Source organism: Pleuronectes platessa, chromosome 17 (genome assembly GCF_947347685.1).
Source record: "Pleuronectes platessa chromosome 17, fPlePla1.1, whole genome shotgun sequence".
Taxonomy (NCBI): Eukaryota; Metazoa; Chordata; class Actinopteri; order Pleuronectiformes; family Pleuronectidae; genus Pleuronectes; species Pleuronectes platessa.
This window is the reverse complement of record NC_070642.1, coordinates 5,344,654-5,370,882: the sequence shown is the minus strand read 5'-3', so window position 1 is coordinate 5,370,882 and position 26,229 is coordinate 5,344,654. Positions and strand designations below refer to the sequence as shown.

Below are 26,229 nucleotides of genomic sequence, written 5' to 3'. Positions count from 1 at the left end.
CTTCTTGAAGCGGAGGAGAAGAGAAATTGCCCCTTATTAAATACCAGTTTACCATCATCCTCTTGATCTCCCATAATCTGTTTTGATCAGAGCATAAATGTTTTCGTAGCAGCAAATCTTCTGTGCCTTTTTAATCCGAGTCATTGAAAACCGGACAAAAATAAAAGCTGAAACAAGATTATTCATGTAAAGTGAAAAACTGGTTAAAGAAAAAAAAAAACACGCCAACGCAATACTTCCAAGAAAGAGATTACAATTATTCACACGTCCACACTCTACAGTGGAGTATTAGTGCCACTTAAAGGAAAAAAACAAGATTTTGAGAATAAAGTTGTGATATTACATGAAAAGTCGAGAATAAAATCACAATATTACAAGAATTAAGTCATAATGTTAGTCTGTGACTGATGTTAGAGGAGGACTTTTAGCAGGGTCTGTCACTTGGGTTAAAATATGTTGGATTCACAAATAACAAAATACTTTTGGCTCATCAGCTCCACATTACCATAAGTATCAGGACTATTCTGAAGAAAGCCATATAGATGTGGAGTTCCGTTCACGGAGGAGTAAATGTTTGTTAGTGGTCGCCTGGACATCGTCAGTTACATCTGAAAGATAAGAACTAGAGTGAGCTCAGGTTGCCCTTTCTGCATATTTTGGGAAATCTTTTTACTTTATTTAATCTATTCTCGTAATATTATGCCTTCTTTTTAATTAATCATGACTTTATTTGCAAAATCTCTGATTTTTTAATTCTTCAGTATGGCCCTATACTCCATCGTACCTTTCAACTAACAGCAAACATATTTCTAGTTTGATAATTGATAATAAAAGTGCTCTCCGGCCGAGAAGAAGAGAAGGGACTCGCCAAGAGTAAAGAACAGGATCCAAATCGGGCCAATAAAGTGAAGACGACTGTAAATATAAAAGAAGAAGCTATCTAAGAGAGGCCATTACTATGCTCATCCAGCTGTTTGTCTTGTTCTCTTTAAACTGTCCTCTCCGGCTCGGACTGACCGAGGTGTGATTTACTGTATGTCTCCAAAGATTATCGAGCTGTTCCTGTAAACCATGAAGAGGAAAGCTTAGTTAGCTAAAGCACTTACTGCACTTTCTGTCTATGTGACTTGAGAGATTCACAAAAACAAGTCAAACCAACAGCAGCTTCCATGTGAGGTCCAAACAGAGATGCTAGCACATACAGGCACCACAGGTAAGACTTCACAAGGATTATTAAAAGCTTCCACTTTATCATTCACACAGCACATATCACCACGCACAACAAATGCATGCCGAAAATAAGTGACCTGACCCTCGCTCGTGTGGCAGGGCTTTAACACCCACTGAGTGAGTGATGGAGAGCGAACCTCTGTGTGCCGGGGAGGAGTGTCAAGTCCACAGAAGACTTGGACCGGAATAGACGCCACACCGGGAGCAGCTGTCAGGACACAAATATATTAGCAAAACAGTGGGGTGAAAGGGGAATCCCTGTCACCTTCCTGGGGCTTCTGTAGGCAGCTGGCTGAACCGCTGAGACACGGGGTGAGGCCAAAAGGAGGGAGACAGGAGTGAGGCAAAGAAGGGCAGTATGTGAGATGAATGAGAAAGTGGCAAAAAAAAAAGAAGGTAAAAATTAACTGCAGCGGCCGTTCAGGTTCATTTATGATCTTTGCTGCGTTTCTTTTACCGCTCTCTCTACACCCTGTAAACGCTTAAATTCATCCAATCAATAAAGGGTTTAGTGCCCAAAATATATCTTTAAAAAATCTAAATCGAGAAGCGAGGAGAAGGAGAGATGGGGAAGCAAAGAAAGAGAAATATGATTTTGAAAGGTTTTAGGTTGTCCTGGGGATGAGTAAGACAACTGCATTTATCCATGGCTTGTCTCTTTAAAGTCCATTTTATACTGGTCAAACAAAACCTGCAAACAACAACAGCTTTTGTCTGAGATGGGAATAGATATGATCCGCATTCACTCCTGGGTCAAATGACTCTACATCAACACAGGTTTTTAATAGCTCTAAACGGCAGTGATGAAAACTTCTACATCTAGCAGTCTAGATGCTGACGCTGCAATTTTTCTGCATAACGCATGACTCGTGAACACTTGTGTATATTTTTTACATCTTGAAAACAATTTGCGATTATCGAACGTAACATAACAAACCGGGGAAAATTCAATATTGACTCCTCTCCATGTCTTTTAAGTGGGTTTATCCAGCTTTAAAAAACCTGCATTTACCTGCTAATTTCGGTCTAAAAGAGTTATAACAGACACAAGAGTACGTGTCTGTCTCGTTTATCTGTGATGTAAAGATTTAACTCAGATTCAAAATGATTTTTCTTCTATTAGTTTTATGCAGCTAAATAGAAAAAAGCATCAATTTCTACTCAATTCTTATTTCAAGTACTGAAACACAAATATGCTTTTGCTAAACACACAAAGCATTTAGAGCTTTTACTAGATGTGTTCCAGCAGCACCTCAAATACCCACATACATATATATAAATTCAAGCACTGTCAATGAGCCGAGTCTACTATCCAGACCTTTTAAAGGTCCATTGTGTAAGATTTAGGTGAAAGGAATCTAATGGCAAAAATTGAAAGTAAAATAATCCTAGTGGGGATTTCACGAGTGTGTTTCGTCAACATTTTATAAATTGTTGTTTTATTTACCCTAAAATGGGCGCTTTATATTTAAACACTTAATATTAACATCAAGAGCTGGTCCTCTCTACGGAGGCCGCCATGTTTTTAACAGTCGTCCAAACTGGACAAACTAAACACGTTTTGAGTTGTAATGACAACTGAAGGCTATGACAGGTTCTCTTTCATGTTTGAACGGGAGGATGAGGTGAGGGGTATTCAGCTGCAACATGCAACTTCACCACTAAATTCCACACACTCATCCTTTAAAGACTTGTTATTTTTTCGTCTCAAACTGACAAGCGACTCTCTGATTTTGTTCTCTCTCAGTCTACACCCGCTGCTGAGGATCAGGATCTTTGACGACTAAAAGCTTCACTCAGTGTTCTTCAGCTTGTTGCTGATTTTGTCTCTGTCTGTCATGCGGAGGAGTGTATATTGAGAATATAAGGGAGAGTTGCAGGTGGAAAAAAATGTGTCAACAGGTAGAGTCCTGCACCAGGTCAGTTACTTGCAGGATGGGTAGACTTCCAAAAAAGTAGTGTAACAAAAAATATATTCATCTAAATACATTAGGAAGGTCATGGGTAAAAATGTAATATAAACGTAGGTGGGTAAAATGGCAAACATCTAGATCCGCTTCTATTAAACTTACTCAGCCTGAAGGATTAGTTTTTTGTGAAAACCTATGACACCACCTAGTTTACCATCACTTCCGCTACAAAATTGTCACTGCAGGCACCAAAACTAGCTGGGGCATCAAAATAGATCAAATAAAGACAGAAATATCCAGTGGGGAATCTGTTCTCAATGGCTTTGCTGCTTGTAAAATGTGCCACAATGTATTAGCTTTTATGGCCAAAATAAGCTAGGCTCGTTGTCACTGAGGAAATACATTGACAGCTGCAGAAACACAGGTCCCTCGACTATTCAGATACTTTTCCAAAACAACAACTCAACCACAGAAACAGGAGGACAAGGAGGACAAAACCCATTTGATGTGAATGACTGTGTATGTAGCATGTGTGTTTAATAATGGGTCACGGGTCATATGTACTGATGGGTCCAGATTTTACTTGGAGATGATTGCAGTTAAGGGGTACTGAGCAGGTTTACAAAAGTGGACCCATGCAGGACGCTGATAGGTTAAAGGTTACAAAATGCTCGTGCCTATAAAACCGAGGTGAACTACAGAATCGTTCACTTTGTCGTTCCAAATGAAATTATACATTATAATCATGTTCAAAAAGATTGATTAGTGTAGCTTGAATCTATGTTCTGATGTACAGAGGCATATTACATTATTTCGATATATTTTCTATTTGTCATCCTCAACTGTTTGAATGTTGTCGGTTGGGATCGACCCCAGCTCCGACTGAGACGCTCAAAAGATAAGAGATATAGAAAATGGATGGATGGATATTGGAATATTTGAAACAAGTACAATGACCCAATTTTTACCCTCTGTCTCTCATCCTTACACACAAACAAGCCGCACACACACAAAGTTAGCACCTTTAGCATAATGAGGTGCATGACTACCATCTTAATTATTGGATGGGATTATAGTGTGGGGAGAGGAGAGAAGAGGAACAGAGGGGAACATGAAAGGATGTGGGGCATTGTGGGTCATGTGGAACAGCATCTGGAGTCCCACACATACAAACTGGCTGCAATTAAAACCTCTGCTGCGTCTCTGTTGGATTAAAAACAGCAAAGCGAAAAGAAAGCAGGAGGGGGGGTGATGAGGGGAGAGTAATCAGCAGAAAGTTCAGCTTCAAGCAGGGCACTGTTCACTGTGGGAACGCACACGGACAACACACTCCTCCTCCTCCTCCTCCTCCTCCTCCTCCTCCTCCTCCTCCTCCTCCTCCTCCTCCTCCTCCTCCTCCTCCTCCTCAGGTATGAAAATGTAGACACAGCCGGAGGATGTAGCTTCGTAATGACAGCATGTTTCAGAGAGCCAAGGTCAGGGTGTACCACTGGAAGCACAGTGCTTGTGTGTGTGTGTCATGAATTCTAACTCCTTCCTACATTCTCTTAGTACACTGGCAGCCTGTTGCCAGAATGTCATTCCTTTTTACACTTAGATCGATGCTCAATTTAAAAGGTTACAAATTCAGAATTGCAACATGTAAGTACCAATCATGCTCAACGATGCTAAGAATGCATCATCCCATTAAGTCATGCTGTTACCAGGAGCCGTCTATCATTAGCTGCCTGCTGTGCTCTCAGACAGGCAGCTCCAAATGGAAGTTTTGATTAAAGGAACTCACGGCTGTAGTAACTGCAGCTCTCTCTCTCCCTTTGTGGGGAATTAACTCGAATCATTGTTTCTACTTAACCCATTAGTAACTGTAGCTCACTTAAAAAATCATGTTTTCACTGTTGACAGATGTTTTTCTTTATCCTGAATGTTTCAAATCATGTTCCACCCACTGTGGTCCACTCTGTTCCTTCAGCACACGCAGCAACAATGAAACCAGCTACTTATCAGCGGTATTAAGGGTTCAAGCTGCAGCAACAACTTAAATGTAATGCTCAGTTATCCAGTTCACGTAAAACATATATCTGATGGCTCAACATTATTTGGTTGATGATCAACAATTTAAAATGCAGGTCCACTGGTTATAAAGAAACAACGCTTGACTCTTTTTTTTGCAAGCAACCATGTATAATATCAAACGCTGATTAGCACCTTACTGCTAATTTCCCCTGCGAGTCATTAGCAGGTCACAACTGACACATAAAAAACAGTGGCTTAACAGCACTATACAAACAAGACGAGACCCATATATACCAAGTGTGCCCCAGTTGTGAATCAAACTTTGCCTTGAAACCCATCTATTGTATAAGTCAGTCTTACCAGAGTCCTGGGAGTTGAGCACCTCAAGGGCATGCATCATGGCGCTGGCAAATACATTGGCGTCCTCCTTGCTGCCAAAGTTGAGGCCGTAGACCTGTCTGGAGTCACGCCACTGGTGGAAGGTCTGAGTGGCCTGGTTGTACTTCAGACCCTTGGGGAGTGCACAGTTTATCACCACCTGGAGACACAAGGGAAGAACAAAAGGGAAACATTCTTTAGATTGGCTTGGGCTGGCTTTGATACCCAACTTTTTATTGATTCAATTCAATTTTATTTGTACATTATCACTTTACTTTACTTTCGTAAAGAGCAGTTCCCACAATGAGCAAGCACTACATCACCCAGCTTGTTCAGGCTACATCCATCTACTACATTTTGTTTGAAAACTGCATTTTTATCTAAATGAATCCCTGTACACACAAGTGTTTTGGCACTGTATCAGTTTTAATCACTGTCCATACTAACCCTTACCGGTGTGAACAGGAAATACTTGAATAACAGCTTGTCTCCTACACATGTGAACTGTTGTATCATTGTAAAAATGCAGAATATATCTGCACAACAGCTGTTAGCAAAGACAACAGGGCCAGTAACGCTTGCAATTGAATATCCACGTTGCGTTCTACACTGCCAGCCCGACCTAATGTTGGTTGTTCTCTTCTGAGAGGGGTTAATGTGATAGGAGCAAAAGCTACATCGTGACCGAAAAGAGTTTGTGAATGTGTACATCATAGGAATCAAACATCTCTGTTTCTACCCGTCCAGATTAGAATAACACCCCTGGACTTTTCAATCTAAATCGGGTTGCGTATTCAAAGGAAAACATAGTTGTGGATATAGCCAAGATGAGTATATCGGGGTAATGATGAGCCAAAAGTGTGTTACACTTTCCAAGAGTCATGCTGACTACTATCACTGAAAAATTTGGGATTCAAAATCCTAAAGCTGGCCAGGGAGACACATGTAACCTGAGGAAACACCTGGGCAGACATAGTTTGTCTAAAAGATGATGAGTGAATCGTATTTGATGGACCTTCAACTGTCACAGTCAGCAAAACAGAGGCTGAACTCTCGATGGACAATGATAAATGACAAAATGTGTCATCAACAACTTCATTGACATCTTTAGGCGACTAATTATCCCAGTAAAGGAGTTGTTGTTGTTGTTACTTCAGTTTGTCAATTGCTGAGTCTTAAACGCCTTCTCAACATTCTATTTATTTTGCTAAAAGAATATTTTTCAGTATAACATTAGTAGAAAAAAGTAAAATGCATCGTATTTAAGGGGAGATATTACACCACGATATTACTACATGACAACAACATTACAGAAAATGCACGTGATAAACCCAGGGAGTTAGGTATTAAAAAATCAGGCCTACTGTTGGGTACTGATGTGAATTCCACACACCAATGCCAGCACAATTCAAATGGGAATAGTGCACAACCATAATGTCTAGTAAATAATGAATTTTTAGCATCACCATGACAGAATGCATCTTCGTCCTGTTTAGCTGTGCTGAAGTGCTGAGAGCATTAACTGACATAAAATACCAGTACGGAAAAGGTTTGGGGAAGTGTATGTGACAGCCAAGCTAACTTGAGATTTGTGGCCCGGGAGCTCAAATGGAGATAAAATCAAGGAGTAAAGATCTTCACCTCTCACTCTGTCTCTCACTAGCTCTGTTCGCCTGCTCCAAAAACTCTTCGACGATTCAAAACTAAATTCACACACTCGGATCTCGTTGTGCCAAAAGCCCAGAGTCTAATGAAACATAAACATTGGAGCTGATAATGTGGTAAATTATCATTCTGTCATGTGTTTAAGGTGCTTCAGTGCTAACATGGGGAGTTTTTAGTGTCCTGGGCAGACAGCCAAGGAGAGAGACCTCAAACTACTCTTTTGTGACTCTCGGAGACAGAGTGGGAACACCAGAACCTGCAGGACTGTGACAACAGCAGATTCTCTGCTTTGCACTTCTGCACCCTGCATACTCGTGTTTAACTTTGTCTGTTATTTTTAATTTAGTCTTAGTACTGAGATAAAATGTCAGCCCATGTTACTTTACTTTTTTGCTTTTGCAGCAACAGCGTTTGTCATCTCACAGGAGGAATTCATTACACACAGACACAGGCACACAAACACACAGGTAAGCTGTGTGTCTCTAATTCTCCTCTTCATTCAACAGCTGCTTGCTGTATTTTGTGTTGAAGCCTCTGTCTACAATATATAACAAACATGCAGAGCACACACTCATACCCACAGTGCATCACACCTGCTTATGGCTGCTGTCAAGCTGTGAGCTCATCCGACCATCCTCCACCTTTCGGGAATCTGTTGTTGGTGACTATAGGTGAATGTGTTCATATAGAGGCTTTTCTGTGTGTGTGTGTGTGTGTGTGTGCGTGTGCGTGCGTGCGTGCGTGCGTGTGTGCGTGTGTGCGTGTGTGCGTGTGTGTGTGTGAGTGGATCTTGCTACCATCATATTTAATTTCCATGTCAGTTCCCATTTCTCAATTTTCCCCACTCTCAGTGTACTTTAACAAGCAAAAGGCAACAATACAAACAACTTTTTGTAATCTTTTAGTAATATTTTATTAACTCACAAAACTGAACTGTCCACTGTAAATAAAAAAAACTCCAGCTGACTTCATGCATTAGGCAAACAGGGTTCAATGTGTGTGCAGGTTCTTTGTTTGATGCACTGACCTGATGATCTTGGATCTTGCGTCCCACCACGCGAAAGGCATTGTTGCCTGTGTGGTGGTAGATGTGGACTCTGCTGAAGCCAGTGGAACCACCGGCTGGGACCCACTTCTTATTGGCATCATCGTACACCATGACAGCGGCTCGCGCCTGGCAGATACTCTGTTCACTGTATGGACAGGAGACAGAGAACAAAATCATTATATACTATTCACCCATATAAAAAACACATTGTTAACTTAAATATATATTCTACTTTATTCCCTCAATGTGTGCGTGGTGTGTTACTACATCCATGATGTGAGCAATGGGCTGCTGTGCAAGAGGATGTGACAGACTGCAGGGAGGGAAACAGTCAATTATTCATTGCATGACTTCTGCTAAAACTGCTGATAGCAGAGCAAAACCGAGGGGAAAACAGGTGAGAAGAAAGCGGCTCGGCGATATGAATCTCTGTACATCACTGCAATACTGACAACTTGAATCGGCCATAAAGAGAAAGGGGAAAAGAAGGATACAGGAGGAGAGATTCAGAAAAAGCAGTGAAGAGGGCCAGGGGTAAACGACAAGAGGATAAATCTCCCTCTATTCAGATGCCTACTAATACTATGAGTCTCCAGTGGGTAATTTGTGAATATGTCACTTTGTCAGGCTCATGTCACATCTTCTTCTCATTTTTCGAAGTCCAAAACGGAACAAAACACAAGAAGATGATATTAGCCAGCCGTGACACTGCGTTATTGTGTTTATTATTGTGTTATTGCTTTTCGATTGATCTCATCTTCACCTCATCTAACAAAGGTATATGTTAACTTGTTGATGCCTGGGCCACACTGGTTGCATGTGCAGCACGTGATGTCTGCTTCACTGATCTGCTGCATCACGTTCACGTCTGTTGTAGGTCTGCTGCGAGGCTGCTACATGATGTTTGTGGAATGACATCTGTATTTCCTCTATAAAATTAGGCCTATTTACTCAACTAAATGGCAGGACTCTATGAATGAAGCCGTACTAACAATAACTTTGATAAAACAAACGAATGGATAGTGCACTACTCTTTTACTGCTTTTACTTTGAAACAGGAAGTGCTGCAAATAATGAACTGCTCGTGTCCGTAGAGACCAGTGGCGTGCCCAAAATGAAAAACATCACCATCATAATTTCTGCCCACGTAGTTGTTATATGGGGACTGACAACACAACTGCATTTACACTTGTGTTCAGTGTGGTCACAAAGTGTCCCTGACGACCTCTGCCAAACCACCCAAGGTCTTTAATGCATCTTGAGTGCATCACACGTGCACTCTCATGTGGTCAAGCCTTATCGGAGTGTAAATGGGCTAAAAGATTCCCACCTTATGTTCCTATAAATACATCCGGATTTAGATTGGATAAAAAAAAAAAGAAGGAGGGTGGTCACTGAAAAGTCAAACCAAATGTTGGTATGAACACATTCACATGCAGACACTCCAGTGCAAACATTCTCCAAAGCTACTCCATATGCGTCTCTAAGACAGAAAAACACAGGATCTGCTTGAAACAGCTCGGAAACATTTATCTCCTGTGTGCATTCCGTTCTTGTACTAGACTCAAGGACACACCCTCATGTACAGTGTGTATCCATATCAACACCGTCATCACCAGCATCCAGATTTCACACTCACACCTCTGCTAATGTGTTTCATTATGATTAGAGAAGCTGAAACTGGGTTAACACTCTGCAGCAGCTGACAAACTTACATTATGCCTCAATGTCTAGGCTTTTCCAATAAAAGGTGTGTGGACGCTGAGTTTACGTCTCGGTCCATAACTTGCCTGTGAGTAGAAACAGACAGGAGCTGGTGCTAGCTGGCATATTGGAGCAAAAAAATGAAGGCAGGATCATTAATTCATGACTCACTGCTCAGCCAGATGATTTCTACATATTTCACAGGCACATTATTAAACCTCATGTCTCTAAAGGAGTTTGCATTTATTTGTATTTCTCGCAAAGGCTCAGAGCAGCAATCAGGTCTCTACACTGTACTTTAAAAGGTGTAGGTCGTAATCAGAAAGGTCAAACTGATCTATAATTATTTTCGTTGAAGTGAAGCGAGTTCCACCTCCACTTCCACAACCATGACTTCCTTTTCTGTTTCTCTGTAGATTCAGACACAGGGATGTTTGGGCAAACAGGTAAAACCATACAGAATAACTGATGAGAGATACCATGCGGTTTGCATAAGCTGAGATGATGATGATGACGATAATGAGGATGACATGTCTGGGGTAATGTAAGTAACTGGACTGTATTTATATAGAGTTTTTCCAGTCTTGCACTCTAGAGTACAAGTCAAATTCACATTCATACAGCAATTCTTCACGCAGCGCTTTTTCCATCAGACATCACTCACACCGTCTGCACAGCCAGGGTAAGTTGGGCTTCAGTGTCTTGCCCATGATCACTTGGACAGGAATGCAGATTGGAGGAGCTGAGGATCAAATCACCGACCTCCTGGTTAGTGGACGACACTCTCAAGCACCTGAAACACTGCTATTGACCAGCCATACTATGCTGCAATGATAAGCTAAACAGACTTTCTAAAAATAGCTGACAAAAATCAGCACTAGTGTGCACACTTATAAACTGTACATTTTTGTGCAGTGAATGTACTGCGGTCTGCACTCGTGTGGGGGGTGATTATAAGTGTGTGTGATTCAGCTGAAGGCTCCAGGGTTTTTTCCTCTTCTTTACAACTGCTGTGAGCTACAAGCCGGAAATATTCTTCCCAAAGAGTGATGAGAAACAGAAAATGTGGCGGCTGCAAGAGCAACACATGCAACGCGCCACGTACTCTTTAAACGTATCAGAGGAGCACAGAGAGCAGCAGACATGACATATCTTATCGTTCACTTTCATTACCATGCCTCATCAAGATCATTGACATTCACTATCAAGCTTTACGTGCTAATGCATCGGCCAATTGTCTCTGCAGCCCCCACGGGGGCATGATGTCAGTCAATCACAGGGAAATGTGGATTTCCCCTTGTTGAGTACTTGAGTGGTGTAATCTGGACTCGTTGACCCCCCTCGTCTCCCTGTTAACCCTTCCTCTGAGCACATCAGCTGCCCCCCACTTCACTCTCTCTCCACTGAGCCAACGCTGCTGCCAAGCTCCATGTCAGCGTGTCTACAGGAAGTGGTGTTCCTTTGCCAATAACAGTGAATCTTTTTGTCTGGCATAACCAACAGACCAATCGGATGAGCTTGAGTAAGCCCTTCATTGCCAACATCTGCACAACTGTGTTAATTATGAATTCATTTTAAACAACCCTCCATTGAAAATCAGGTGTTTAATTTTATTAATGTGTCCATATTGGGATTTAAACACAACATTGGATGTTTCCAGCTTGGAACGGCAATGAAGCCTTTACATTCTCCCAAAAAAACTATGCACCCACAGAGAAGCTACAAAAGTTCGGCACTTTCTCCAGTTTCCGATAGCATCACTTAATTGTTATGTTGCTTATTATTACTGAAAAACACACATTAAATTAAAGACCATTTCAATTCTAAATGTATGTTAATGTTAATGTACTTCCAATGTATTCACCAAATGTCATGACTAAGGGCTCATGGACACTACACGCCTACCTACACCAGCAGCCTGCACCCATTGGACGGTACCAGCTGGATGGGGCCCCTGCCACGATGCATTTCTTTGCTCTAAATGAGACCATCATTTACATAATGCTGTAATGCAGAAAACATGAAACTATAACGATTGAGACCATAGCTCCTTAATAAATTTTATTTGCAGTCTAAGGTTGGCCATGAACTAATTGGACCATATCACACTGAATCATTTTAATTAATCAGATATTTGACAGTAACACATGTGGACATGAATCGCCTGTTAAGGCTGCATGCACCTGTTTACCATTCATTCAAGAACACACACACAAAAACCTACAAACACACACACTGACAAACACACACACACACACACACACACAGTAACTATCTTCAGATGTGACGAGTAAAGGAATGGATAACAGGATATGAGATGAGTCTATTTTCATCTCCCTCATTAATGTTAATGAGGATCTGAGTTTAGAACGGTTCTGACTTCAAAGAGGAACAAAGCGGTTCCTGGGGCTTCGCTGCCATGATGTCACATCCTGCAAAGATCAGGTGGGGTGTGGCGCAGGGTGAGGGAGCATGGTCTGGGTGGAAAGAGGGTAGAGAGATATTTATATCTGTGATGCTCCTGGAAAAAGGGCAAAGCAGATTAATCTGTCTAGCGACTGGAGGAAGAGGATGGATTTACTGTTATATATTGTTATACGTTGCTATGTTATATGTAAATTTAGGTGTTCTTGACCCCAGTAAAGAACACAAACACAAAAGGCCAGGCAGGACATCCGTGACACATTGTCTGATTGTACCAACTCGCTGCATCACTACTATGGATGGAAATTATGACTAATTTCATTGCTGATGGGCCAAAGTTACGTAACTAGGCAACCGGCTTGTCTAAAAATAGAACCAAAACCAAAAAAGGGGGGAGTCTAATATCTCACACATTGTTTCTGCCAAAAACTATTTGACAAACCCAAGCAATGAAGGATGATTTCATTTTTGCCATGCCAGCTACACTGCTCCTTCTGAACGTGGTGAATCACTGACTGTGACCTCTAATAGACTGATAAGAGTTCAGGCAGATTCATCAAACATCTTTATTCATGAGGAAGGAACTAATTTTCATTTAACACTGGGAATACCTTTGTTTCCAGAATCCATGTTTTGTTCGCTTCATCAATTTGTCATCTGAATGAAATACCTTTTTAATACTACTGATCATCTATAACAGGACACCGGGCATTTGTTTTTGCAGCTATTCCGATATTTGCGACCCTTTGATACATCCTGTACAGGATGTACTGAAGGCTGAATGTCCAGTACAGCTGAAGGACACAACATCTCCTTCAAAACCTTGACCTGGTGGGACTGAGGTTTCTGGACTGCAACAATTAAGCCTTTTCTCTCCTGATACAAATGCTGATACTTTAACTTAAGTGTCTACACTAATACCAAGGTGGCTAGGTTTTCATTGCTGCCTGTCTGTCTAATTGCCTGTTTACAGGATTAGGCAAAAACTACAGAACACATTTTATTAAGCGTTTGACTGAAGATGAACTACTAATTAAAAGATGGATTATCCAGCAGCCTTTATGATAATCAACTGCTCCAAAGAGCAAATTGTCCCAATATCCACTTGTTTCAGCTTCTAAGGTCACAAATGCCGCTTCGCTGGTTCTTTTTGTCGAAATAGTAAACGTACACCTCGGGCTCAGGGAAACTATGATGAATTTGAACTACCATCTGAAATGTCATTGATCACCCAATGCAGTAAATTAATGAAATGAGAAAAATGCATGATAAATCAATTAGTCATTCACAGTCTCAATATAGCTACTGTTGTTATAGCAGATTCTATGAAGGTGTCCGTTTGTTGCTGTTATATAAAGTATTCTGTCCATAACACACTGAAGACCACATGCAGAGATTTGCCCTGTAATCCAGAGTCTTTATGTCATAGCTGTGGGATCTTCTTTACCAGCTACAATCTGCTGAAGGCGTCTAAAACAAGCTACAGTACTTACACAGTTCATTCAACTCTCAGGTTTTTTTTTTTAATGGGGATGTGCCTGAACAGAACAGAATGTTTCCTCTCATGGTTTCCTATGTAATCACTGACACTGTCAGCTATTCAGCTGCTCCATCAGCTCAATCAGCTGGTTGCTATTATAGAGCCATTCTCTCGTTCACCTCTTCCGTTTCCTCTGTTTCCCTCGAGACAGACAAGATTGACGAAACGACCCCGCTTCCTACGTAAAGATGCTTCAGTGCAACTAAACTGCAGCAGCGAATATGTTTTGTGGAAAACCTAATTGCAACCAGATTGGGTTTTCATAATGAGGACGACATGATGATGCAGTGACTGCTTTACGTGTGTTTTCTATCTTCTCCCTGACTGTGTGGGTTTCCCCTGGTTTCCTTCCACAGCCCAAAGACATCCTTCTAAAAAATACATTCTAGGTTCAGTTTTTACCTTCTGAATTATTTTTACTCTTTCATAACTGTTTGAAAAATTTTAAGAATCATTAGGAGATGAAATATCAAACCAGAAATAACAAAAGGCATCATTTCAGTATACTCGTTTAGCATTATTGTAAAGTTTCATGACGGTTCCAAATATTTTTCGAGTTCTGCCCCGTGAACGAAATGATTACAGAAGCACAGATCAATGGAAATGCTGATCTCTATATCTTCCAAAAAATCTAGAGATATAAAGTAAAAAGTATATAAAAGTATAGCCATTATCAGACATGAACTCCGGAGAATGTCTTGACAATGGGGTGCAATGAGTTCCCCTGGAGTTTACCTTTCACAAATGAAAAACACAGCAGCAGATACTCTGCTCAGACTCGTTCCCGACAACGCAGAAATCTTCAGAGCGTTCAGGCGAGGGGGGGAGCAGCAAGCAGGACTTATTGATTCCGTTCACGTGTTCTTGTTTCTGTTACATTGACACAGTGCTTGGCCCTCATAAAACAAAACAAAACTCTCTTGACGTCTTTTGCGGTGTCTGCTATGTATGGCTCTTCTTTTACATCCTGAGATATTTGTATGCTATTTGTTATTTTGTGTTGTTTTTGTGTCTGTTGTGTCAGTGTTAGAAACATCAACACACACACGCACACGCACACACACACACACACACACACACACACACAGATACACACAATACACAATACAGTCTGTATTACAACAGATTAATTCGTGGACTGACTCACAACAGAGGTATTTCTTTTCTGTTTTCCACGATGTCCATGTCTCTTTTGAAACTGCCTTGGCTTTTTGCAGTTTGGCCTTTTTGGCTGTAGCCCATCCAACAATAAACTGATACACTCTGGATGACCAGAGCCAGTTCTCTCCAAGCTTGGGGAGGATGATAAACCCTGTGAGGCTGAAGCAATACGAGCGGAGCCATGTCAATGTTAGTGAGGGCTCTTCCAAGCCTGGGTGGGGGAATCCAGGGGAAGTCCCTGCTATGAAAGAGGATGAGAGAGGAAGAAAGAAAGAGAGAAAGAGAGGTAAGATAGGGCTGAGGGATGACCCGAGGGTTTGTTGAGGGAGAAGAGCGGCTGGCTTCGGATGGACGGACGGAAGGAGCATGGGGATGGAGGAGCTCTGGGGTGCAATTCAGCCACATCTGCATCCTTTTCATCACTCTGCAGCATGTTTATAATTTTCAACTCACACCATCTTTTTTTTTTTACCAACCCACTCAATTTATAACTTTGTGTACCACTGTCTCACCCTCCCAACGTCTTCATAAAACCATTTCCCCCCCCCTAATTTGTCTCCTACTGCCTCCCCTCTCCCTCTCCTTCTCATTCCCTTTCTCTTGCTCTCATTAATCAGCCATCACTTATGGTGCGGTGCAGGAGATGCAGACCGCTTCCAGCCCATATGGAAGTGATCAGGAGGGGGCAGGGAGGAAAAGCAGAGGCCCCACAGACAAGAGCATGTCCCTGTTCTACCACTGAGTGCATGTTCCACTGTTTGGCATTCCAATAAATTTACAGAGTACAACTTTTCCAAGGAGAAATTATTTTTAAAAGTTTTAAAATCCACAACATGCTATCTATCTTTAAGTAGTACAGACCAGATACTGTGTCACACATCAAGCTGTGATGTGATTGCAACTGATGATTCTTTATATTATCAGCTAATCGGTTCTTTCCAATGACATTTAAGTTTCCACAGCCTTAAGTGACACCTTAAAATTGCATGTTATGTCCTCCATCCAATCCCCTGACAAAACACATTTCATTTACAGCTGCCCGCTCCCTAATCTCCTCTCCTGAGGGAGCTGCGATTGCCCACTCGAAGCTTATCGTCCGCCACTAAGCTTTGGCTTTTTGGTGTCTGAAGCTGAGACCGTGGGGCTGCAGCACAAAGAGAAGTGAGTGTGTTTTTTAACCTTTGTGTAAACAAAAACCACAAGAGCAAATATGCAAGGAATTAAGTGTCTCTCTGCACTGATGTAAACTGCAACCATTAGCATCTCCCTAACCTTGTGAGACTGCTGGATTTCTCACAAGCGGCTGTGTTCACAACTGTTGCCCTGAATTCATCGCTCCGTTTATCTTACTTTCTTCATCTTCCTTTAAAATTAGGATTCTGGTTTACCTCTCTTTTTCCAACATATACAATAGGAAAAATGTAATATATCAAAGTGACGAGTGGCCAGAACTTCTAAAAACTGCCAGAAGAATAAAAACACATTTCATTCTAAACCACCAATCTAAATACCAGTGTGTGGTTTGTATAGAATTGACCCACACCACAAAACAAAGCTGTAACTACTCAAGAGACTGAGCAGGCAGAGGCTAGTCACTGGACAGTGAGAGGTGGTAATCAACAGTCCAGCAACACAACACAGGACTCCTCATCACCTCCCCTTTCCAGCCCTGCAGCCTTTTTATAGGAACTGCAAACTGATTTGTCACCCAGGCAACGCAGCTTTGCGTGGGCGAAGGTCTGCTTACTGCTAAAGAGAGCGGGGGGGGGGGGGGGGGGGGGGGGGCTTGGGTGGAAAACACATGCATGATGTGCAGATGTGCATACATGTACCTGTTCACCATTCATTCACGAATAGATGTTTGACTGCATAGAGGTAACCCACTTTCTGCTTTGATGGTAAACAAACAAAAACACACACAATATATGGAGGAGCCATGAGAAAATACCCTCCACTCACAAACATGACTCATCCACTCTACCAGATGGTGGGAGAGACAGGGACGGAGCAGGAGAAGACCAGCGTGTGGCATTATAGCAGTAAAGACACCTGAAGTGTGACAAAGGATCCACCGTCACTATCAACTAAATATAACTCAGCACAGCCCAAAGTGAGACTGAGACCGTGTTTGTGTGTGTGTGTTTGTGTGTGTGTGCGTGTGTGTGTATGAATGTCTATCTATAGATATGAGGGCCAATTTTGGTTTAATTCCATCATTGTGAGGACATTTTGACTGAGTGAGGACATTTTGAAGTTGTGGGGATATTTTGGCTGGTCCGCACAAATTCAATGGGCTGTTGGTTTTAGGTTTCGGGTTCGGGTTTAGTTGTGATGGTTAGGGTCAGGGGCTAGGGAATGCATTATGTCAATGAGTGTCCTCACAACTATAGAGAGATGTGCATGTGTGTGTGTGTGTGTGTGTGTGTGTGTGTGTGTGTGTTTGTCAGGGAGACAAGTACGCCCTCCAATCAGAGCAGCGACTGCAATCTTGGGAAAAGGGGTGATTATTCTCTGCTTTATTTCTGAAGACATCTGGTCAATAAGAGTGAAACAAGGTGTTCACATATAGCACCTCAGCAACTGTGTTCATTAAGCGTCTTGTCTGCTTTTTCACCTGGGTCTATGTGTGGTTGAAACATGTTGATGCCAGATTAACAGTCTACATACAGTCATGCCTTCTCTATACTACTGCAGATATTTTTTTTTTTATAAATACCCCCCCCCCCCCCCCCTCCGTTTTTTCATCCTCACAGACTTGGTTTAACGACATATCTCAGTCCAGACGAGAACACAAAAAATACTAAAAAGGGTTAAACAAGCATGCCGGGCTGGTAGGTGGCGTGGTGATGCTAAATTTAACTGGAAACTGGTAATTAGACCTAACAGTCTGACCCAAAGGAGAGAAACTGGTATATAGCCACCATTGTTGTTGTTGTTTGTGGTGCATGCTCATTACACAAAACAACAGTAAACAGTAGTAAATGTGTAAAATGAATTGTAATGTCATTATTTCTCCAAAGCTCATGTACACACAGAAAACCTTTTTTTTTGAAAATCTACATTTGGGAACATGTTGGTTAAGATTCTGAGTTCTAGTGACTTAAAACTTATGTTTGCATACAGCTTAAGAGAGAAAATAACACTGTCATTGTTAGCAATCCTGCTCACAAAATGTGTTTGTTCTCAGTTTAGTTCTCGGTTATCCAAATTAACCTTTGGCCTTCTCTGCTTGGAGTAGCTAGCAGTTATAATCGGCCTAATTTGAACTGCTGGGGAAGAGTCAAGCAAAAGCTGAGAACAAGGTTAGACATCAAATCTGTCGATCAGGGAAAAAGTGGCTCATTCAGAGTCTGTTCTCCAATTTGAATTTTATCAGATCCAGATGTCTGCAAGGACACTTCGTGTGCGCCAGCAACTGAACACATTTCCTGTTGAGTGAGGAGGCGTGATGAAGATGGTGGAGATTCAACTTAGGCACACGCTGCTTTGAGGAGACTACTGCCGTGCTGCTGATTGCTTGGCATGCCTTAATCCAGCGTGCAGCTCTACAGCGAGAGCATCATCCAAACAACTTCTCACAAATTACTCATTACACAAATGTACCACGGTGGGGGTGGGGCCAGTTCAACAGAATAATTCTGTGTGTGCGTGTTTTGTAAGCCCTGCTGTTGCAAAGTCAATGCCCTCAGATTTGTAAACTGTGCCCTCGGATCCATGTGCTACATAAACTTGGTTTGCGGGGGAAAACCTCTGTAGATACAGTGTTACACAATGGAGAGAAACCCTGGCATCTGCAAGCTATAAATTGTCCGAGCTGCACCGGACTATGGGCAGAAAAGGTCTCTGGTTCGTCTCTGGTTCGACTCCACGGAGAAACAACAAAAAGACGAACCTGGATTGATTTGTCCAAAAATCCGAAAGGATTCTCCCTACCCTGTCTAGTGCCCCTGATCAAGGCACCTTACTCCCCCAACATCTGCTCCCTGTGCACCATACATGGCTGCTCACTGCTCTGTGTGTCCTGCACCAGATGGGTTTAAAGCAGAGGTTAAATTTCCCTACCTGCATGAGTGTGCCTGTGCATGTCTGTGCATGTGTTTGGGACAAATAAATGTATCTTTAAAATCTTTATCTTTACGGTGTTTGACCTTCCAAGTTTGAAGTTGATCTGATGAAGGGTTTCCAGAAATAGAAAAATATTAACCTTCAGTAGAAAGAGGACAGAGACTGAGACCGATTGATGGCAAAGCTCATTCTTGGGCAGAAAACGTAAATGTACAATATGTTAACTTCGGCCACTAGGGGTCTCTCAATCAATAACTAAAGACCTATTTTGGTGTTGTCGTGAAGCACTTTGGGATCGTGGGAATGTAACTTGAGAAGATCATCATCATTCACCCACGGACCCCTACATTGGACGGAGCAAAAAACAACATATCAGCTATATGTGTGATTACGAAGCAGTATCGCGGGCTGACCGGTGCGGAGAATTGTATTTTAATGTTGGACATAACAGTGGTACATGGAGAGCCTTATATTTCCTGAGGTGGCACATGGTGTAAAAAGTTTGAGAACTACTGGACTAGAATTAAGAAATTCTAATATTTATCAAAGGCCTTTCAAATAATAGAATGAAAGTCTATCCATGTTTAATAGAACTGTGAACAAAACCACACATCACTGCTACAGTACAACAGCTCTTCTTCGTTGTTTCCTAATTATTTTCTCTTCACCTAATGCAGGTCATCATGGAATTAAACATTTATTGCCCAGTAATTACCCGGACCAGCGACTGTGCAAGTTAAGCACCAGGCTTCTTTAATGAGTAGTTGAGCCTGATTCGCTGAATCCTCCTGCATTTAATAAGGCTTTGAGCAAGTCACTCAGACCATTAGCGAACTGAAGACACAGATCCCAGAGGAGGGATCCACAGGTGCCCCCACCCCCACCCCTCTCTCCTTGCCATTAATGACTCTGCCATTTTCAGCAGTGTGGTAATAAGAGCCTTTGTTATCTTCCCCTGGGGAGCAGGGTGGGAATCCCCTCAACAAGCCTGTCTGACCTTTTTATTGAATAAAATGGCACAATCTGTCAAATGGGTTACAAATGGGTCACAGAGAATCTAAAGAAAAGTTGGAGGACACATTTGGCTGCCTTCTAATGCTGACTTCTGACTTCTGAGAACACAGTTGGAGCAAAAATAAGTCATATCAAGTGGAAAAGGACCTACAATGATAAGGCAACAACTCTCACACTTCTACGTTTTAGTTAAAAGCATCACTGTTGCTATGTTTTTGCCTGTTGTCCACACTACTCTGGAGTATAAAGATACAGGATCTATAGGCGAGGGACCATATTGTCGGGTCGGGAGACAGCCGATGGGCTCCAAGATTGCTTCTTTATTAACGCGTGACTCTACTACCAGCAGTGAAGGCAAAACTTTGCAAACACTTTGTTTCAGTAACATTATCATCAGTCCATGAAAAGAAATCCCTGCTCTTAATATTAAACATTGCTCATTTGTAGTATTTTCTGAAAGTAAGCAACCAAGTTTATTTTAGTATTGCTACGCAGACTGAGGTGGGAGACAGTTGGAGACATTTTAAAAACAAACACTGAAAGCTACAACACCTGATACAAGAAACTGTTTTCCTGCCCATTCTTGGCAAGAAGCCTGAAAACTAGCAGAGGCATATACTTTAACACTTGATGCATAGAACCCCATGACACACTCCAGACTCAGTTTTCTGTTGGGACAACGGTCTGTGTGACAGTGTGCATGTTAGCATGTGTTGGGTCAGGGGACATGTTAACCAAGCATAAACATTGCGCACACACACACACACTGCATAGTGTATTGCAGGTTGCCCGGGGCTCCGGGTGCAGCCCGCGTGTTCATTGGGAACTTGCCACATTTTACAAGAGTCCAGTCACGTTTGCATTCACACAGGAGACAGGGGACACATTGACCGCAGAGCAGGTCTGGACTGGTCCGAACAGCAATCAGCTTTCACTCCTCGTACAAATTCAGGGAGAACAAACAATCGAGGCCTTCAGATGAACAGTATTCACTTGTGGTTTTTTTAACCACAGTCAGAACACAACGGTGCAACAGGCCACTCCCCTCAAAGCTCATAAAATACCTGTGAAATTCACCTGGTGAATGGGACATCTGTCCCTCTGAGGCAACAACAGATGTCTTCTAGGAAAGTGTGGGAAAGTCCTCTACTTTATACTTGAAAAAAAAACTGCTGTGTGTCACCTAAAGAATGTCACAGAAAATCTATAATTAAATCTGAATGATACGAATTAATAAATCACACAATTAACCTTACAATTATGTTAACAAAATATGAATGTATATAATGATAAACTCATGTCTAAAAAAAGACATGAGGTCAAAACTGCATTTTAATGGTGACATATCAATATATAGTATAATATAACCTTTCAGTTCAATGGGATGACAACAAATATAATTTCACTGCCCAAGTCACACTATTATACTGTACATGTACAATTATTCTATGGTTCATTGTAATCGTAATCTTTATATAATAGATATCAACGTGTTTCTCTACATTTTACTGTTTATTTATCATCAGTTTTTAACACTTTTGTTTTTATATTAATGTTTTTCATGCATTTTCTTTCTTTTTCTTTTTTTACATCCTGATTGTTTACCTTCTGACGCACAGAACAGTGCTATTCATTTCTGACATTGTCAAAATCTTTAGCATCAGTGACTTTTACTTGATTGTAGCACCAGCGTTTTACATGAGAGGAGACGTCAGCGGACCTCACTGTGTGTTTGTGGGACTTTGCTGTGTTGCTTTTGATCTTTAAACACCTTCCTACACAATGTCGAGCATCAATCCCCTCTCACTCCAAAGCATGACACACACTGGCAATACAAGACAACACACACAGACACACAGGGAATGAAACAGTAGACTGGTTTTCATTAGTCTAGACACAAGACTGAAAGAATTCATGCAGAAAGACTGACAGACCAAAATAACAAGCTGAGCTCACTTTACCATCACTGTGGCTTAATGAACGGGGAGACAGGTGAGTGACTAGTGCGACATGGGATCCTGATCTGATTTCTCAAGAACTCTCGGTTTTGATGTAATGTTGAGTCTGTGCAGAAACACCACGCCACTACAACATCTCTGTGGCTGTGGCTCGACATCATCATTCTTCCTGTTGGGCTTCTCTGATGTTTGAACCCCACTCTATGTAAATGCTACTTAGAGAAATTCAGCTAATTTGAACCAGATTTAAAACGTCTGCTTTACTTTGGAGAAAGAAGATAAATTCTGGTAAATTTCCACTTCTTTTCAGATCACCTTTGACAACAACAAAAATTTAAAAGGTACAAAAGCTACAGAGCAATTAACAAAGATTGTTTGATTATTGGTCAAATAATAGGAAATAGATCTAACACTGCACCCTGTTTTCAATCAGTGTTTTTAGGTTAATCTTTTAAAAAATGCATTCATGTCTGAATGCTGCAAGGTAATTGTGGCATGAAGGTTAAGAGTTCACCCCTGGAGCCTGGACCCTCCACAGGCCTGAACACAGCACATCTAGTTCAAGGACAATCAGTCTTGTTGGTCCATCAGGCCAGAGTTCAGTTAGTTATATTCCCTCATTTGAGAAAGAAAATTACAACCAGCAAGTTGGCTTCACTTAATGCCATATTTTCAAAGGATTACTCCCTTCAAGTGAAGATAATACTCGGCCCACTGAGCATACTAGAGATGTATCAATAATTAAGCACCGTCTCCTTGTTTAACATTATGTTACGACTGCTAAATGCAAAAGTCAGCGCTGTTTTTCTCACCGAGCCCTTACCGAGCCCTCGGGGAGACAGGAACCTGGGCATGAGAAGGGGAATCATACAGAGGGCTTTCACAGAGGAAATCCTTACTCACATCCAGACCCCCTGAATTCTTACTTTCAAATGGGAGACAAAAAGAGGACTTCTGCACTGACCACGAATCATCAATCAACATCGGAAATTCGCCCTGGCATTTATTAAAAGTAAGAAAAGTTCAATTGTCTGCTTGTTATTGATTGTGATAGATGTCATTTGTCATTAGATGTCTTCTTAACTGGGCAGTTTTGGTTACATTTAAAAAAAAGAAACTATTATATAAGATAACATTAGCCTTAATCTTTCTCTTAGACTTAGCATTTAGTGGATAGAAAAAATCCACACAACCATGTGGATAAATAATGTTTCCTGTAAAACGTTTTTGCTGATGCAATTTAATTTTATCAGCAAAGACGTTCAGGACTCTGAAATCTTATCTTGCTTTCAGAGGAGGGGCTGTATTTGAGAACCCAGTTGTCTGAGTCAGCGGTCCCTGTCCATGTGAGAAGCTTATATGTTAAGACCTATATCTGGAGAATTTGCAGGGAGCTGGAAGCAGTGTCCTTGGAAAGAGAACAGGATTGCAGAGCTTTTGTTGATACAGGCCGATGTGTCTATGTACTATAAACAAAAACACGTGATCCCAGCAGTGGAATTTAGACAATATACTCTGCCTCCTGCATCACCCCTCACCTGAACACTCAGGTGAGATTCCCTGAAGTTGTGACAGGAGAATCTCCAAGTCTGGATAATGTCTAGACTCAATTATCCTAACAATATCCAGAGTTCATGCCTGAAAACTTTTTATGGGAAACTGTTCCCAGCAAAGGAAGTAAAATGTATTTTAATGTTTCAAATCTATATAAATGGTAATTAAGTTTGGTGCCATACCGAATCTCCAGCTTAGTGCAGATAACTGCAGAGGCGGGAGGCAGCTCCACAGCAGGTCAAGCTGATGCTTAGAATCTGATAGTGATGGTAAACAAACATCAACTAGGAATACAACCTGGGCTCTACTCTATGTAAAAGGATTGGGATTTCCTTCTTCTTCACTTAACCTGATACTAAAAACATCATCAGAAACACTCACTCTTGGGGCCTTGAACAGTCACTGATCAAAAATTAGCAGCATGATAAACAGACGCGGTTCATATAGAATGAACACAACCAGAGCATGACACTGTGTCAGACACTGATGAAGAAACACAGCAGAAGAAGCCACTTCAATGACAGATGGTACATACCGGTGATTTTCCATTTCGGGGGCTAGTGCACATCTCTGATTGAGGATGAAGCTGGAGGCTTTGGACTGTGGACCAGAAGACTGGATCTGTATGTCTCCACACAGCCCGCTAGCTGCTACCTCCCCCCTGCCTGCTGAGCTAACCCAGCCAGCCCCACTCGTTGCTTCTCCTCTACCAGCCTCTCCCTTCCGTGGCTCCCCTCTCCCAGGCTCTCGACACCCCTCGCTTCTTCTCTTTCACTCCGTGAGGTAATCTCTCCCGTTTCTCTTCCTGCCTACCAAACAGCTTTCTTCATCATCCAGAGCAGGGTGCCAGCCTCCGACCCCCTGCCTCCCACCTACTCAATTCAAAGCCCCAGTGTCAGGGTGATTCCTCCCTTATTCATACGTGCGTGTAAGCGAGGGAGCCGGCAAGCGAGCGCGCGCGGGAGCCATTCAGACAGTCAGCCAGCTGTGATTTTCCCATGGCAGCGGCACCAGCCAGCAAACACACACACACACACACACACACACGCGGTTCCAGTCCTGGCTTTCTGCCGCCGTGGGAACAGTATAGGGGTATCCAGGCAACAGGATCCTGCTTCTGCACAACTGGCTCCTGCGTTCTCCGAGCTCCGGGGCGAAAGGTTGTAAGGGTGCTGGTCGGGGGCAAAACACTGCGTTGGTATCACACAGCCTGGCACGGCTCAGCCCAGGAAGGTTCGAGCAGGGATGTGTAATGGGAGGCGAGGGGGGTGTCCGTCTCTTCTTTAGATCTCTGTCAATTTTCTTTCTCTGGCTTGGCTCCTGCTGCTACATCTGTCTCATCTCTCACTTGATCTCTCTCTCTTTCATGTGCTTGTGGCTCCCTTCCTTCCTCCCTCCCAGCTCCTTCGCTTCTATCAGCGCGACAATCCACGCGCTCCTAATCTCTCTAACTCGCCACACACCCACCCAACTCATTCCCTCTCCCTCTCTCCAGAACAATTACTGCTGAGGAGAGTCAGGAGGAAGGGAGCAGCCAGAATTACTGATGTTCGGTGGCATTGGAAAAAGGATTAGTCAAGCCTTGCTCCAGCGTTTGACGGAACCACAGACCTGACAGGAGGGATTCTTCTTTTCACAGCACACACACTCGCAGGAACACTGCAGGGTTTTATTTTAACTGTCTAAATATGGTGCAGCATACTGAAGTCTTCTGCGTGACCACACTACGTATTAATTTTTCGTTCTCTCCGTTTCAGCTCTCATCAATTTGCATTGTTCTGATAAAAGCACGAAGCAAGATCGAAGTCAGAGTACAGCGGCATGGAGTTCAGTATTCAAAAACACTATGTGTATATCAGTCATAGACACACTCACTGGTATCTCATCTGACTCTTGTGAAGCACTATCTATATTTAGAGGATGCCTTCAGTCAAACTTTTGGGCTTTCCCTCTGAGCTAATGCTTCCTGTACTGCAGTCCTCACATGGTTTTACTGGTTGCTATGCCAACTCTTTCGGTAAATTGGGATCTTGTTGGCCACTTTTTTCTCTCTCTTGTACAGTGCTTTATTGTGGCTTAGCATTGAAATGCTAAATGCTAACTTTCTGCAGTGAAAATGACACTAAGTGACCAGGTGAAATATATGAATTACAGATCCTGTTCATGACAATCTACTGTGCACAATAAAATGTTTGACTGAAAATGTATAATATATAACTTTCCATCACTAAACTCTGTTCTATGTGTCGTTGAGCTATGTTCTTACACTGTCCAAAGGTTTCCAGGCAAACCTAGAGAAATAATTTTGTAATATCAATAAAGGAAGTGGTTAATATAATTTGATCACTTGTCGATGGCATTATCTTCTTTGCACGTGTGTCAGCATCAGCAGTGTTTGTCTGCAAGAAACATCAAAACTTTGTCCACTTTTAAGCCATTTTCCAAAATTGCTTTAGATTTTAAATTATTTTAACTAAATATTTTAATCTTATGTTAATAATGTGTCGATAGAATCTTATGTTATCAGTGAAAAAAGCTGAGCAAACCTTAGTGGTGGCTCAGTGG

General features: G+C 42.0%; 1 protein-coding gene across 1 annotated transcript in view; it reads right to left on the bottom strand.

Annotated features, from left to right (window-relative positions):
* enah (ENAH actin regulator) overlaps positions 1 to 26,229 on the bottom strand; it is a 123,641-nt gene that overhangs the window by 52,287 nt on the left and 45,125 nt on the right. The window contains exons 2-3 of the mRNA XM_053444826.1: positions 8,224 to 8,389; positions 5,514 to 5,691 (exon numbers count right to left, since the gene is read on the bottom strand). Coding sequence (XP_053300801.1) covers positions 5,514 to 5,691; positions 8,224 to 8,389 — 344 coding nt within the window. The remainder of the gene's footprint in view (positions 1 to 5,513; positions 5,692 to 8,223; positions 8,390 to 26,229) is intronic.